A 17,410-nucleotide genomic window follows, 5' to 3' on the forward strand; every position below is an offset into this window, starting at 1 on the left:
GTGGGTGTGAGGGCCCAAGGACAATTCCATCTTGGACCTTTTTTTTTTGCATTATATGACCAATCAACAGTCGTTTGCCATGTTCAAAAAGTAAAACCAAATTTAAAAAAATTCAAGAAATTAAACCAAAAGTAAAATGCCGTGTCATAATTTAAAACAAGAGGTATTGACGTGCTCTAAAACTACTGTATTGTTGTTTATATTTTATAAACACTACACTTGAAAGCTTGAGTCTTTCAATAAAAAAGTAACTGTCCATTGCACGAATATTTGCAACAGGGACAATTTTAGGGTTAAGAAAGTCAACTAATAACACTTTGACGCTGTCTGTCTTTATAAACACTACACTTGGAAGTTGGAGGAGGTATTGTGGCCCCGGCACCAAATTTACTACCGGGGCCACTCCACTGTGCAGTCCATATTTAGGTGTATCAGATATTAAACAACGGTGACAGTTGATGCCCAATTTTTTAATTATATTGTGGCCTCGGTACCAAATTGTGTACCGGGGCCACCACACTACGCAGTCCAGATACTTGTTTGGTGGAATTCAGACCAGTTGAGGGTTTTATTATTATATTGTGGGGACCACTCTATCTATACCACACTACAACTCTATACCACTCTATTTAATACTTTAATTCTATTTAATACTTTAATTCTATTTCATACTTTAATTCTATTTAATACTTTAATTCTATTTCATACTTTAATTCTATTTAATACTTTAATTCTATTACTAATTACCATAAAGAGGAACTGCCGCTTCTATTTAATACTTTAATTCTATTAGTAGTTACCATAAAGAGGAACAAAATAAACCAATTTTACCAAAAGTATAATATGACTTAGACTTACAAACACTACACTTGAAAGATGGTGCCTTTAAATGAAAAAGTCAGTCTTCATTGCACGACTATGTGCAACAGGGACAGTTTTTTGGTTTACAAAGTCAACCAATAACACTTGGACCCTGTCTGTCTTTAACATACTTGATGGGATCTCAATGACGAATTGTCTGTACCATGTTTGGAGGAGGTATTGTGGCCCCGGTATCAAATTGGGTACCGGGGCCACCCCACTATGCAGTCCAGATACTTGTTTGGTGGAATTCTGACACGTGGAGGGTTTTATTATTATTATATTGTGTGGACCACTCTATCTATACCACACTACAACTCTATACCACTCTATTTCATACTTTAATTCTATTTCATACTTTAATTCTATTTCATACTTTAATTCTATTTCATACTTTAATTCTATTACTAATTAATTACCATAAAGAGGAACAAAATAAACCAATTTTACCAAAAGTATAATATGACTTAGACTTACAAACACTACACTTGAAAGATCGTGCCTTTAAATGAAAAAGTCAGTCTTCATTGCACGACTATGTGCAACAGGGACAGTTTTTTGGGTTTACAAAGTCAAACAATAACACTTTGACCCTGTCTGTCTGGGATCTCAATGACGAATTGTCTGTACCATGTTTGGAGGAGGTATTGTGGCCCCGGTATCAAATTGGGTACCGGGGCCACCCCACTATGCAGTCCAGATACTTGTTTGGTGGAATTCTGACACGTGGAGGGTTTTATTATTATTATATTGTGTGGACCACTCTATCTATACCACACTACAACTCTATACCACTCTATTTCATACTTTAATTCTATTTCATACTTTAATTCTATTTCATACTTTAATTCTATTTCATACTTTAATTCTATTACTAATTAATTACCATAAAGAGGAACAAAATAAACCAATTTTACCAAAAGTATAATATGACTTAGACTTACAAACACTACACTTGAAAGATCGTGCCTTTAAATGAAAAAGTCAGTCTTCATTGCACGACTATGTGCAACAGGGACAGTTTTTTGGGTTTACAAAGTCAAACAATAACACTTTGACCCTGTCTGTCTGGGATCTCAATGACGAATTGTCTGTACCATGTTTGGAGGAGGTATTGTGGCCCCGGTATCAAATTGGGTACCGGGGCCACCCCACTATGCAGTCCAGATACTTGTTTGGTGGAATTCTGACACGTGGAGGGTTTTATTATTATTATATTGTGTGGACCACTCTATCTATACCACACTACAACTCTATACCACTCTATTTCATACTTTAATTCTATTTCATACTTTAATTCTATTTCATACTTTAATTCTATTTCATACTTTAATTCTATTACTAATTAATTACCATAAAGAGGAACAAAATAAACCAATTTTACCAAAAGTATAATATGACTTAGACTTACAAACACTACACTTGAAAGATCGTGCCTTTAAATGAAAAAGTCAGTCTTCATTGCACGACTATGTGCAACAGGGACAGTTTTTTGGGTTTACAAAGTCAAACAATAACACTTTGACCCTGTCTGTCTGGGATCTCAATGACGAATTGTCTGTACCATGTTTGGAGGAGGTATTGTGGCCCCGGTATCAAATTGGGTACCGGGGCCACTCCTCTACGCAGTCCAGGTACATTTATTGGTGCGAATCATAAAAATTCAGGGTTTTTAATATATTGTGGTGACCCACTCCTCTACGCAGTCCAGGTACAATTATTGGTGCGAATCATAAAAGTTCAGGGTTTTTAATATATTGTGGTGACCCACTCCTCTACGCAGTCCAGGTACAATTATTGGTGCGAATCATAAAAGTTCAGGGTTTTTAATATATTGTGGTGACCCACTCCTCTACGCAGTCCAGGTACAATTATTGGTGCGAATCATAAAAGTTCAGGGTTTTTAATATATTGTGGTGACCCACTCCGCTACGCAGTCCAGGTACATTTATTGGTGCGATTCATAAAAGTTCGGGGTTTTTAAGATATTGTGGTGACCCACTCCTCTACGCAGTCCAGGTACATTTATTGGTGCGATTCATAAAAGTTCGGGGTTTTTAAGATATTGTGGTGACCCACTCCTCTACGCAGTCCAGGTACATTTATTGGTGCGAATCATAAAAGTTCAGGGTTTTTAATATATATTGTGGTGACCCACTCCTCTACGCAGTCCAGGTACAATTATTGGTGCGATTCATAAAAGTTCAGGGTTTTTAAGATATTGTGGTGACCCACTCCTCTACGCAGTCCAGGTACATTTATTGGTGCGAATCGTACAAGTTGATGGTTTTCTTATTATATATATTGTGGTGACCCACTCCTCTACGCAGTCCAGGTACATTTATTGGTGCGAATCATACAAGTTGATGGTTTTCTTATTATATATATTGTGGTGACCCACTCCTCTACGCAGTCCAGAAAGATACCTTGTTGCAACGTTTTGGACTAATAACTATATTGTGAGGTGTTCAGAATACACTGTAAATTAGTGGAAATGCTTGTTATTGAATGTTATTGAGGTTAATAATAGCCTAGGAGTGAAAATAAGCCCAAAAACTTGATTTTTAAACTTTTTATGTTTTTTTCAAAAAAAATCCGAATCCAATACCTTAAATCCGAACCGAGACCTTTCGTCAAGTGTTTTGCGAGACAAATCCGAACCTCAAAAATAACGAAAATCCGGATCCAAAACACAAAACACGAGACCTCAAAAGTCGCCGGTGCACATCCCTAGTTTTGTTTTGCTATTTTCGAATATCTAAAATAACCTAATTTAGTGCTCCACCAGTTTCTTAGATAAGTGAGGTAATTCTAAAGCTAATAAATTATGAAAAAAAACAGTTTAATTCCGTCCTTAATTCGAACACTTGTCTGCAAATTATACAGACAAACCTGGTTGTCTACCTCCTCCATCTTTGATTATTGCCAATGTAGCCATGGTCTTTGGGTGTATATTACACCCTACACTTGTAGTTGAATATTAAAAAAAGCAGCCTGCACAGACTGTGGAACTAGAAGGTAAAATTAAATGGACCACGGTAGTTTGGTGGCTATCTATGCCCCCCCCCCCCGCCCTCCACTTGTAGTTGAATATAAAAAAAGCAGCCTGCACAGACTATGGAACTAGAAAGTAAAATTAAATGGAGCACGGTAGTTTGGTGGCTATCTATGCCCCCCCCCCGCCCTACACTTGTAGTTGAATATAAAAAAAGCAGCCTGCACAGACTGTGGAACTAGAAAGTAAAATTAAATGGACCACGGTAGTTTGGTGGCTATCTATGCCCACTTCCCCCCGCGCCCTCCACTTGTAGTTGAATATAAAAAAAGCAGCCTGCATAGACTGTAGAACTAGAAATTCGAATATACAAAGAAATGGACAAAGGCAGTTTGGTATCTGTCTGCATCAGATCCCCTCTCCACTAGGAGTAAAATAGAAAACTATTCAGCCGTTACATAATCTAGAATATAAATAGAAATTGAGAATGGCAATTTGGTATCTGTCTGCATCATAATCATCAACATCTTCATTAGCGCCCTCGTCGCCTACACAAATCTCCCCCTCATCCTCTTCTAATTCCAAAGTAGCATCCTCAATTTGTGTATCACCGGCTACACTCGGGCTATTAGGGATTGGTGTCATATCTGAATCAGAGCAAACATTATCCTCTAATGCCTTACTGTTATCTTGCAGCTCGGCTTTGTCGCGTAACAGTAGTTGTGCACCAATTGTAGGCTCGGTAACTTTTTGGGATCTGCCACTAATAGCCAAAGGTGAAGGCCTCATTCTCTCTTTGCCACTGCGTGTGTAGAATGGCATGTTGGCAATTTGTTTTTTATCGGCACTTAACTTTTGCTCAGTAACACTTCTTTTTCACTTCAACACAGTAAAAAAAAATTGTTTTGGTTTTTTGGACTGATTTCGAAACACTGTGTAGTTTGACATTGCCTTGCCCAGATGACGTACTGGGAACACTAACATCAGGACTGGTGACAGAACCTGGTTGCTCATTCTGATCATATGTGGACTGCTTTGAATCCATTCTGAGCCCAAAGCACTTGTAGTGCTAAAAATTATTTGGTAAGATACTGCTGACAGATAGTAATTTTGACAGCCAGAAATATTTATGCACAATTATGGGGGACACCCCAAAAGCACTGGGGAGTGCTAAAAATTAGTTGGTAGATACTGCTGACAGATAGTAATTTTGACAGCCAGAAATAATTATGCACAATTATGGGGGACACCCCAAAAGCACTGGGGAGTGCCAAATAATGAAAAGAAAAAAACCCTCTATCCTCCTCTCTTCTCTAGCGATTTTTGTTACAAGAATTGGAATAAGAATATTGGATTCTCTGTCCCTGCTCTAATCAGCTTGTGACTACACCCTGCTCTCTCCCTCTGTCAAATGGCGATGGATTGCTGTGGGGGCGTGTATTTAGAATCTTGAAGTATTGCGAGAACCGAGCCCCGAGATCCGACGACATCACAATGACGTTCGGCCTCGATTTGGATTTGGAGCGGGTGGGAGAGTATCGAGCTACTCAGCTCGGTACTCGGATACCCAAAGTTCGGGTGGGTTCGGTTCTCGGGGAACCGGACCCGCCCATCTCTACATTAGATAACGACAAACTTCAGCTCTATACGCTCAGCTTCTACTTATTAATTTTTGCATACGCAGCACATTGTCACACACCGCTACTAAGCAAATATATAAGATTATTAATAATAATAATAAACTGTATTACTTAAAAAAAACAAAGTTAAGCAAACAAGTACGGAGAGCAGGGACAAAGGATTCACTTACCATATATACACATGATGGGCAGACATCTTAGTATGTCAGAAGACCGTTCAGAATATTCTCGATACACGGGTATATTTCCTAAACTGTGGGTTTGAAAAAGTGGAGATGTTGCCTATAGCAACCAATCAGATTCTAGCTGTCATTTTGGTGTAATGCACTAACTAATGATAACTAGAATCTGATTGGTGCTATAAGCAGCATCTCCACTTTTTCAAACCCGCAGTTTATTATTATCGTAGATTTATAAGGCAGTACAGTGCTCCACAGTGATGTACATTAGGAATAACAGTACATACATAAAACTACTACTATTAATAATAATAATAATAATAATAATAATAATAATAATAATAATAATAATAATAGAATATTCTAATAACATCTATGCAACACAGAAATCATTCTATAGTCTATATACAATACTGAGAACAATCTAGTGACTTCAATACATACAGATGGAATCTTACTAAACAATATACAACATAGAGAAATATTCTAGTGACTGGCATGCACTACAGAGAACATTCTATTCAACTCTATATAGTACAGAGAGCATCTTTACAATTAATTTACAACACATAGAGCAATTTAATTATTGATATCCAATACGGAGAGAATCTTAATAATAATATAAAATAAATAGCACATCTTGTAAACTCTAGGCAAAACACAATGCATATTCGTGACTATAACAATACTGATAACAAGACTATTGCAAATTATGCTTCTTTTGTTCTTTCAATAGGCACACACTGGGAAGTTCATTGACAAATAACTTTTGTATTAAACAGTGTAGGTCTCAGCATGTAGACATAACACATCTTGCATGTAAAACCAATATAAGAAAAAACTAGAACATTCTTTTTACAACAGAGTGCATTGAGAGCAAACACAGTAACGCATTAAGGAACTGCGCCACCTGCAGTTCTTCAAGGGTAATCACACAAGCAACGTTAAGTCTAAGGGGTATATTTACTAAACTGCGGATTTGAAAAAGTGGAGATGTTGCCAATAGCAACCAAATAGATTATAGCTGTCATTTTGTAAACTATATTAAATAAATGATAACTAGTCTCTGATTGGTAGCTATGTGCATCATCATCATCATCATCATCATGTATTTGTATAGCGCCACTGATTCCGCAGCGCTGTACAGAGAACTCATTCACATCAGTGCCTGCCCCATTGGAGCTTACAGTCTAAATTCCTTAACACACACACACAGACAGAGAGAGAGATTAGGGACAATTTTTTGATAGCTGACAAATAACCTACTAATATGTTTTTGGAGTGTGGGAGGAAACCGGAACACCTGGAGGAAACCCATGCAAACACAGGGAGAACATACAAACTCCACACAGATGGTAGGGAAGGCCATGGTAGGGAATTGAACTCATGACCCCAGCGCTATGAGGTAGAAGTGCTAACCACTTAGCCACCGTGCATGTCCACTTTTTCAAACCTGCAGTTTATTATTATTATTATCGTAAATTTGTAAGGCAGTACAGTGCTCCGCAGCACTGTACAGTAGGCAAAACAGTACATACATGAAACACGGACAAATAAGGTAAACAAAATAAACGCAGACATGAAAACAAAGAGTATGAAGGACCGTGCTCATTAGAGAGCTTACATTCTTAGTGGAAGAGGTCACAACTGAAACGAGAGGAGCAAATGTGGCTCAGAGTGAAGATTGGGACAGTTGTGAGTGTACACTAGTGTGAGTAGTGTTGTGACAAGATCGACCGCCTATGCCACCCTGTCTTTTGTCGCTGGGGACTGGCTGGGCTTACTTTGCCACCGTCCTCTTACTTTATCCCAAATCCGCCCGTCCTGTTGCAATAGGAGGAACCTGCTGCCACCACTGGGCTGCTACACCGGCAACTAGAACCACTTCCTTTCTTTGCAAAAAGGTGTCACATACCTTAGTTCTCATAGCTAAGGTACCCCCTTGCTGGTACACCTGGGCTGGTATACCTGGCCTCTTGCCTTCAGATCAGGGTTGCTGTGGAATGCTCCCCCTGAACAATCACTCTGGCCAGAGCTGCAGGTAGCGGGCAAAACATTGGTACTGGAATGCTGGGTCCACAGCAGAACAACCAGAGCATGGATTAGATTTGGGTCTAATCTGTAGGTCACAGGAATTACAATAGGGTAAGTAGTCGTCAAAGCAGGTTTTTGAAGCAAAATTATATTTTATTACCTCCAGTGTCCTAATAAGGACAGGTACAGTCACTAGTTGAAGGTACTAGTGACATCCATAAATGTACAGATGGTATGAACATATCATTCTCAAACAGCCCACTTTTTATACAGTTCTGAAATAACTCCTGGCAGGGAGTAACGCTGCGCCCTGATCCTCCCCGACCCGACCCCAACACGTCTGAGTTATTTTTAGTATTAGGATATAATATGTTTTCCCAAACATGGATTTACATGCAATGCAAAATTAACAATATTTACTCTGTTATATGCTAAACCTTGCTGGTTGCATTATATGAGATGCAGCCACGCCAGACAGGAAGGCAGCAGCGCCCTATTGCGTATACAGGTTAAACAGACATTTTAGGCACTGAGCAATGGATAGGTCTAAATATTATGAGTTTACCTGCTCTAAACAGCTTCAAAAACACATCCCCTCCACGAAAATGCTAACTTGGAACTTCTAAAGAAAAGTTACAAATCTCCAAACAAGACATTTCCATACAAAACACATCCCAATGTAACACGATAAGTGCATTTGCAATTATATACATTGGTGCCTTCACTGATAACTAAAAAAAACTCTTCTACAATAAATTATTTCTACATGATCCTCCAGTCACAAATATTAATAAATAAATTTGATTCTGGAGGGCACAGGAAGTCAGTGTAGGGATTTGAAAAGTGGTGCAGCAGATGTGGAGTTGTCAGAGAGGAAGATTGGTCTTGCAGCAGCATTTAGGAATGGATTGAAGTGTGGCTATATTGGTGTCAGGAATGCCAGATAGCAGGAGGTTGCAGTAGTCAAGACGGGAGATGATTAAAGAATGGATAAGAGTTTTGGTAGCTTGATGAGTAAGAAAAGGGAGTATTCTGGTAATGTTTTTAAGGTGGAGTCGACAGGACTGGGAGAGAGTCTGGATGTGGGGAATAAAGCAGAGGGCGGAGTCAAGTGTGACACCAAGGCAGCGGGCTTGGGAGACTGAGGAAATTGTGGTGGACAGTGAGGGAGATTTGAGGGCAGGTGGTGACTCTGGTAGGAGGGAAGATAAGAAGCTCTGTTTTGGACATGTTGAGCTTTAGGTAGCGTTGGGACATCCATGTGAAGATAGCAGAAATACAGTTGGTTATATGAGATAGTACAGAAGGAGAGAGGTTAGGGGAAGAGATTTAGATTTGGGTGTCATCAGCATAGAGCTGGTATTGGAGGCCGAATAAATAAAGTTTAGTAAATATACCCCTAAAAGTATACACAAATGTTCTGTATTGCAAGGAATTTCAGTAAATCTTTAGTTGTAGAAGTCACTGAAATATTTTTGTTCCAGTTCACATCCTCCACACGAAATGAAGATGATTTGCAAACATTTTATATAAAATTTTCTTTTTATCATATAGTTAAAATGCAGTTTTAAAATTATTTTATTCTATGCAGCACTCAGGGTTAAGTGTCTGCAGAGAACTACAACATTGTTACAACAATGTGAAAAAGTAATAGTGAGGTGTACTATTATACCGAATTATCATGTGACTGTGATGTGAGAGCACTGACAACTATCTTTTCAATCAGAACTGATCGATATCAGGTGATCTCTCCAGGTCAGTGGAAGAACTGTTACAGGGGGTATGTGGTGCCCTGGAGGTGAGGGGGGGGGGGTGCAGCAATCCTGCTCTACCTTTTCCCGGGGCCACTATTCTGCTCTTCATATCAGAGGCTGCCGCATGCACAGGGATGCCTAGTTTGGGCTTAAACATGCTCAGAAGACAAGAGACCAGAAAACAGCAGAAAAGTTAAATAACAGCAGTTTGCTTATTATACTGTTAACAATTGAGGTGTATACAGTTTCAATCAAAATTTTGTTAGTATTACTCATTTAAATTTTATTTGTGCTCTGAAACAAAGGACCTGTTCATGTCTATCGAAGGAAGATTTTCATAGAACATCCCATCCCCTAGATTCCTGCTAAGTTAAAAAAAAGGTGATATTTCAAACACTGAGAGTCGAGTACACTAAGATACATCTTTCACAAATGTCTTTCTAAAACAAGCTTACCATCCATATAAATAATGTCCTTGTTTGATTGGTACTAGATAATGTTTACTCTGGAACAAATAAGATTTGTAGATGTTCCATATTCACTAATATGTGTCACCCCGTGGAATTGAATGTAGATTTTATTGTCAGATGTTGCCGTTTTCTTGCCAAAGATGAGATTTTTTTTAAATATCAGCAGATTTTGATAAATTTGTTTTTTCCTGCAGTCCCCATTGGAGAGATGTTGGGTATAAATGGTGCCATGGAGCTGCTTTTTAAGGTCATTTCCCCTTACACCAGGAGATATACACGTACAATCAAGTAGGTGTCTGATTTTATTTAATTTATTACTGTTGTGATATAGATACTTTTATTATACTTAAATGATGAGCAAAACAGTTGGTTCGAAGTTTGTCAGAATCTCAATGGATCTGGGTTTTTCAACATACGCACTATCGATGGACCCTGAATTGATAAGGCCACCAAGGTCTGTGTCATAGGTAGCAGCATTGCAGAAGCATAAGCTGGCCATTTCTCATTGTGTTACCATACAAATACATCATAAAAACATTATTGCTAGAATACAATTTAACTTTTCTTAAGTGCATATGGGATATGGTGGAGTTTGGGAACATGGAGCTCTGTGACCATAGGGAGAAAAATGGGGTACAGCAAAAAAGACCCAGGGAGGGTAGAGTCTGTTCTATTGTACTTCTTGACGATACTATATCTCAAAACCTAAATAATTCTTTATATTTAGCAACAAAAACAGCATAATTAGCTTTGGTGCTACCTATACTAGGATCTGCATTTTACATTAGCCACCAGATCCACCTGGATGGGAGCCTGCTTTTTACACTAGCCACCTTTCTTGGCTTTGCCTTTAACATTATCAATCGGAATTGGGGTTTGCGTTCTGTACTAGCTACTAGGATTGTGTGTGGCGGGGGGTTCAACATTCTCTATGGCGGGGACCTACTTTCTACTCTAGGGCCTGGGGTCTGCTATGTATACTACCCACTTGGACTGGTGTTTGTGTGTTACACTAGCCACAAGCCCTTGTTTTGGCTGCTATTATAAAAAGCAAATACTAGAGTTTGATTTTAAAATTAGCCACCAGGATTGACATTGCCTGAGCCATTTTGTCATGTTGGGAACTCACATAACTGATTATTTGACTACTGAGCAAATTCAGATTAACTTGAAATGATTTAGGGTGGGGTCCGGGTGTACAAGTAAGCAGTACCCTTTGATGTCTTTTTCCATTGTATATACACATACATTTTAGTCACAAGCCACAAACCCAAAAGTTTAGATATGACAACTGTATTATTCATTGAGTTGTGACTAAGGAGGCCCAAATGTACCAATCCTAGTACAAACCGGTTACATAAGGTGCCCAGATCTGCACTTCTGCACCCTGCTGTAGTTACCACTACAATTTAACAGCTGTCCCATCATCACTAAGTAATTAAGCTGAGCTTCAATTACAGTACACTGTTTAGTAACATCAATCCATAAACTGCTTAAGGCTCTAATGCAAAGCTACATTAATTAATATTTTAAACAGCATTTCCATTCAGTTCAATAATGGCTAGAGGACTTTTAGTGGGGAAGGCCTTGGGTTTGTATAGATGTATGTATGATTTGAGAACCATTGTATGCAGGTCACCAGGTTTAGGAAGAATATCCCCAGAGAACAGGTGCACAAAAAATAATGTTTGTGAACATGAAGAATGTAGAAATTAACATTAAATGGGAAATAAAATGGGAAATAGCAGCTTGAAAATCTTAATTAATGACAAATACTGTCTTTGCTCATGTGGCAACTGCATGAAGTGCTAAAGGCATGCAAACATTATGCCTACCACATGCCAATATGGTGCCAACTGCATGCCAAATACAGAGGGGCAAAACATTGCTCCTTCTGATTGAAGTAGCAAAATGGTAAATCCATGTTGATTGCAGTTTCAGGGCCACAATATGTCTCATATTTAGTCCAAATCCAAAAATGAGATTTCACATTGTGGTGGAGGTGATGAGATTCAGGGGGTGTAGATTTTGCATTCTGGAGGCATTCCTGGGTTAGTACCTGTTTCACAAGACAAATGACCTGATTTTTACATGTACCTCGAAATGTTGATTTTAGAGCATCAACCTACACTTTCACTTGGACCTTTTTCACCAGTCAGTTCCACTGTAATTTTACTTCTATAACTTATCTAAAACATGAACACTGTTTGATTGAAAAGGGGGAAATTAATAAGGGGGGTGACAAATCTTTGCTCTCAACACTATTATTATTAACAACACAGCACAGTAAGGTCTCATACATACTTTCACCTTTGTGCAGATATATAGTAGTGTGTTTATGTGCTAGCTTTGTCTCCAGCAAAGATGAGTAATGGTACTTTCTCTGTTCCTCTTGTCGGTGACCACATTTGAGAACGCAGAACAGTGTTGACTAGTGCACTGACAAATGGCCTGATAAGGAGGAAGTGAGCTGATAAAATAAGAACACTTATGTAAGTGCTCAAAGACAGCTCTTCTTTAAATCCAAACACGTGGAAAGGAAATACAGAGAATTTTAACTTTTATCTATTCCGGATAATTTCTGAATGCAGACATTTAGGGACTGAGAATGTTGCTTTAAATTGAAAATATAAGACCAACAGAAAAAAAAATCCCAAAATTCTGTTTTTTTTTTCGCTTAACGACTGTTTTTAAGCAGTCAGACATTTTTTAATTATTTTTTTTTATAGAAAGTTATTTCTAGATAACTCACTGATGCTGCATTTTTCTGCTGTGGCTGCTTGTTGGAAAAGCCTGCAGTGAGTCTCCTTGACAAATGAGAAGACTGCACACACACAAAAAATAGTTAAATACATTTTTGGTTGGCTGCACAAACTTTCTATTAATACAAAACATTGTCCAGGTCCTGATAAGTGTTCCGATGTTTCTCAGTCACAGTTCAGCATTATGTTTGGAATGACAGGCGCGTGAATAAGAATGCAGTAAACAAACTTGACTATGGACCACATGTTATGACTGATAATTAACATAAAAAGAACAAAAAATGAATGATGAGAGATATCAGAACATTTTTTTACAGTCATTAAGTAGTGTAGACATATCTGTAATGTTTTATTTGCTCATGGGCAAACGCAGGATTTCTAGAGGGGGGATTTCATATGCTTGGTTTCAGAAAAAACCCAAAACATAAGTAATAAAATTAGAAAAGTACAATACATATATATTTAATAGCATATGTTAAATAAAAAAAAAGAATGAGAGAACATAAGCTGTACATAAAAAAACCCACATTAATATTAATCTCCTTTAAATAAATCAATATTAACTATATTATTACAAATTAATATAATGTAATACCTTTTAAAATGATACAATAAAATGAATACTAATACTGACCTTACATCCAAATAAGTAAAACATAGTGCAGTTAGGGTTTTAGTTACAGCTGTAGAATATCACAAATAATTTACTTTCATAGTATTTTCTTCTCCTTACACAGAAAGACTAGTGCAAAAACATAAAAATAATACACTAGAGCTAAATTGTTGAAGCTAAAGTTCAATGAAAAAAAAAGCACCCACAAAAATGGGTCTTAGACTGCAGACAAAATATTAGAATTTTTAATGCAGGTAGGAGGATCCTAGAAGCTGTTTGCTCCTTCTTAACAAAAGAAATGTCACAATTTGAATGTAGGAGGGTTTCAGAGCAACTGGAACCCCCCCCCCCCCCCCAGAAGGAGTGACTGGTGTCAGTAATGCAGGTCTGAGGTCACACCAACACTACTAACTAAAGTTAATGTTGTCAGAGGCCAATTAACATAACAATATGATTTTTGCTGTGTGAGTAAAGTAGAGTTCTCATAGCAAACCTACATCATCACATACAAACTCAGTGGTGCACACAGGGGGGGTTTCTGAGTCTCCAGAAACCCCCGCTGCGCTAACCAAGTGGCCACCGTAGCGGCACTGTCCTATACAGCAGCTTCATTGACTGCACTGCGGCTGCTTTATAGAATAGCACTGCTGAAACGGAGCTGCTGCTCTCTCTCGTGGTTTTTTGGGGGAGGTCAGGGGGGGGGAAACCCCCCCTGACAATCCTGCGTGCACCCCTAAAACTCTACAAGGATCGCACCCTGAACAGGATCCAAATGATGACCCGGGTGCTGTGAGGTAGCAATGCTAATCACTGTGCCTCCATCCTACCAGTCCATATGTATCATCTCTAAATTCATGCTGTGCCTGTTAGAAGGGTTTATCAAAAAGTTATTACCTAAGTATAGCCTGTGCCCCCATATAGAAAATAAGGCTCACTTTTACCTGCAGCTAAAAGCTGACTTGGATTCAGTATAGCTCTATTGAAGTTCAATTGATAGATTGTAAGAGTTGCAGTTTCCATCATTGTATTACTGTGGGGAAAACAACAGTGTGCATCATAGGCTGTCGTCCGACCAGGTACATGGGGTGACCTCCCACCCCCATCTGCATATTATATTGAGGAGGGATTATCCAAATACTGCACAAATGCTTTAAAGTTTGTTCAGTATTTGGTATCTGTTGTTTTTAAAATATTTTTTTTACTATGCAGAATGCTAGGAGAATCCATTCTGACTAAATTAGTCCTACTGTAAACTGTACCTTGCAATACCTGCCAGCATTTACAGAACTTGCAAAATTGGGACATTTTAGGCCATGTCCCCAATCTGTCGTAAATACACCAATTTTCTACAAGATTACAGCTATTTCCCACTAGTTCACGTGCTCTTTTACCATAGAAATTGGAGCTGATGGTACATATGTCTTTTGTTCCCACACGGTATAGGCAGCCATTCTATGGGCCAATATTTATGAGAATTTAGCTTATGAAAATGGTATATGGTGCATTTTACATCACACTGCTTTCCTGCAGTTACCAATGTAGTTCTTGCATGTTGCCTGTATCTAGGGTTTCAGTTCAAGCCCCTTGCGCACATTAGTTGTAGGCCTTGCATCTGACATCATATGCACATTACCACTTATTCCTCAGTCTTGGTGCAAAAATTTATCAGGAAGGGCAAGTGCCTCTTTTTGGCCCAATATAATGGATTTGACTACATCATGTTTCATTGTAGACCAATCAAACCTTGCAGTCTTGTCCATAGGCTTGGTGTTCTCACACATTTGTAGAGTTAATGGAAACACTGTGGCGTATGCGGACTCCATTTAAATAAAAATGTTAATAAATGAATAATACATTCACTGGAATGTGGTAACTATGGACAATTCCCTTTTGTATAGGGTGAGATTTAAGATTCTAACTATAGGAATTTGGAGAAGAATATTACCTAATCTCTTCTATCCTCCTCATTCCATCGCCAAAGAACTTGACTTGTTTTAATTAGCTGCTGAGAATTCTCAATTTCATTTTCTCCGTCTGTATAATTACAGAGGATTTATATTTTTATTAGTTGTTTATATTCAACAAATTACACATATGAGTATCCTTTATTATATATATTTTTATATATATTCTTTATTTAATACACTGAATAACAAGTTAAATCAGAAAAGCATAATGAGTCAAACATATTATAATCCAGAGAAAAAGCAAGATGTTTTATAAACAACATAAGAAACTAGGGAATTGGCAAACAAGTAGAGAGGATAAGGGAAGGAAGGAGTAAAAAGGAAGAGAGGGGAAAGGAAAACAAGAGATGATCCAGGTCAAACAACGTTAAAGGATGTTAGTAAGTGAGTGGAGGGCGGAAATAGCACACCAGAGGGGAACTACCCTTACTATATTTTGTGTGTATATCATCAACACATTCTGCAGTGTTATAATAAAAATAAATAAATAATAATGTTAGAAACATGGGGATATATTTACTAAACTGCAGGTTTGAAAAAGTGGAGACGTTGCCTATAACAACCAATCGGATTCTAACTGTCATTTTGTAAACTGATCTAAATACATTATAACTAGAATCTGATTGGTTGCTATTAGAGATGTTCACTGACCCCTGTGTTTTGGTTTTGGTTTTGGATCTGGATTAACGTTGTGTTTTGGTTTTGACAAAACCGCCCTTGCGTGTTTTGATTTTGGATCTGTATTTTTTTTAGAAATAATAGTTAAAATATGCTAAAATCACATAATTTTGCTCTTTTTCCCCCTACATTATTATTAACCTGGATTACGGTGCAATGAACAGAGATTTAAACCAATATATAGACGCAGTTGAGGAGACCGTACTTAAGTTAAAATGTGACCCATCGAGTGAGATCCCGGATTTAAGAGAGCTTGTATACGAGAGATACACTATGCTTCAGAAGAATAATACAGAGGAGGCCCTGAGGCAGGACGACAAATATGTCCAGTTTAAAGAGCAGCTAAGAGACCTCAGAAAAAAGATGGGTGTGTCACCAGCCCCTGCAGACTAAGCTTTGGAAGATGAAGACAAGGAGATCGCCATCACCCTGAGCACACGGCCGATATAGGGAAACTGAGAATGGCTCAGTTATGGTTCATTTGACCGCTCTTCCCGTTCCTTGGATAGCTGTGGTAATTCTACAGCTAATACATTGGTGACGAGTGCTGACCCCTTACCCCGGGATGCATGCATTTATCAGACCAAGACCAATCCAGGGTGCCCTGGCGGGTTGGAGATGGTGATCCCAGTGAAAACAAAGTATGTGGTCACACGGGCGAGAGAGAAGCAATTGAAAGGATGATTGAAAACAAACTTCAGAAGGGTAAATCCGCCAGGTGTCCAAAAGTTGGCTGTGATCACTCTGACATGAGTATATCGGATCTTGTTCCAGACAATGCACTGAAAAGAGCCATTGAAATTCACAGCAAAAAGCACGGTCATCACTGAGCTTCGAATCAGCCCCTGTTCCCCAAAAATTATATTATAGTTAGATACCTTTGACGTAAAGAGCAGATTACAAACACTTTGTGCAGTACTGATGAAACAACAGCAAAGCGGAGGGTTATACATATACACGTCTATTTAGACATCCATGCTTACATTACTTCTGCAAGCAATGTTGTTCTTTGTTAATAAAACTGTTGTCTTTATACCATTCAAAAAAATTAATAATAATCCTCCATCATGCTTTGGATGTTGATAGTATGATCAGTTGGAGTTACAGCAGAGGTGTCACTAATTTTGGTAAATTCTTTTACAGTAGTCAAGAACAGATGTCAAAATGTTGTGGTGAGTCATCTGCATCATCCCTGGGTCTCTTGGGAAAGCTAAGTTTTTTTCCTAGCAGCAGTTGACTGAGAAACTGAAGAAGGAAATGCCGTCCTGTCACATAACACTTGAGTTGTCATCTTGCTATCCAGGAGTTCCTTGCATCTCTTCAGGTCTGGGTCAGTTGGAAACAAAGAGAAGATATAGCTCTTAAACCTAGGATAACGCACAGTTGCCAAAATGTAGTGATCCAATTTCAAGATTTTGATAACTCTTGGATCCTGGCGAAGCGAATAAAGTACTTGA

The 17,410-nt window shown here is 38.3% G+C and overlaps 1 protein-coding gene across 2 annotated transcripts in view; it reads left to right on the top strand.

Annotated features, from left to right (window-relative positions):
* The window catches only part of AGBL1 (AGBL carboxypeptidase 1), a 504,403-nt gene that overhangs the window by 56,614 nt on the left and 430,379 nt on the right, over positions 1-17,410 (top strand). For both annotated transcript variants that reach the window (XM_075207749.1, XM_075207747.1), the window contains exon 5: positions 10,128-10,221. In XM_075207749.1, the coding sequence (XP_075063850.1) occupies positions 10,128-10,221 (94 nt within the window). The remainder of the gene's footprint in view (positions 1-10,127; positions 10,222-17,410) is intronic.

The sequence above is a fragment of the Mixophyes fleayi genome, chromosome 4 (genome assembly GCF_038048845.1).
Source record: "Mixophyes fleayi isolate aMixFle1 chromosome 4, aMixFle1.hap1, whole genome shotgun sequence".
Taxonomy (NCBI): Eukaryota; Metazoa; Chordata; class Amphibia; order Anura; family Limnodynastidae; genus Mixophyes; species Mixophyes fleayi.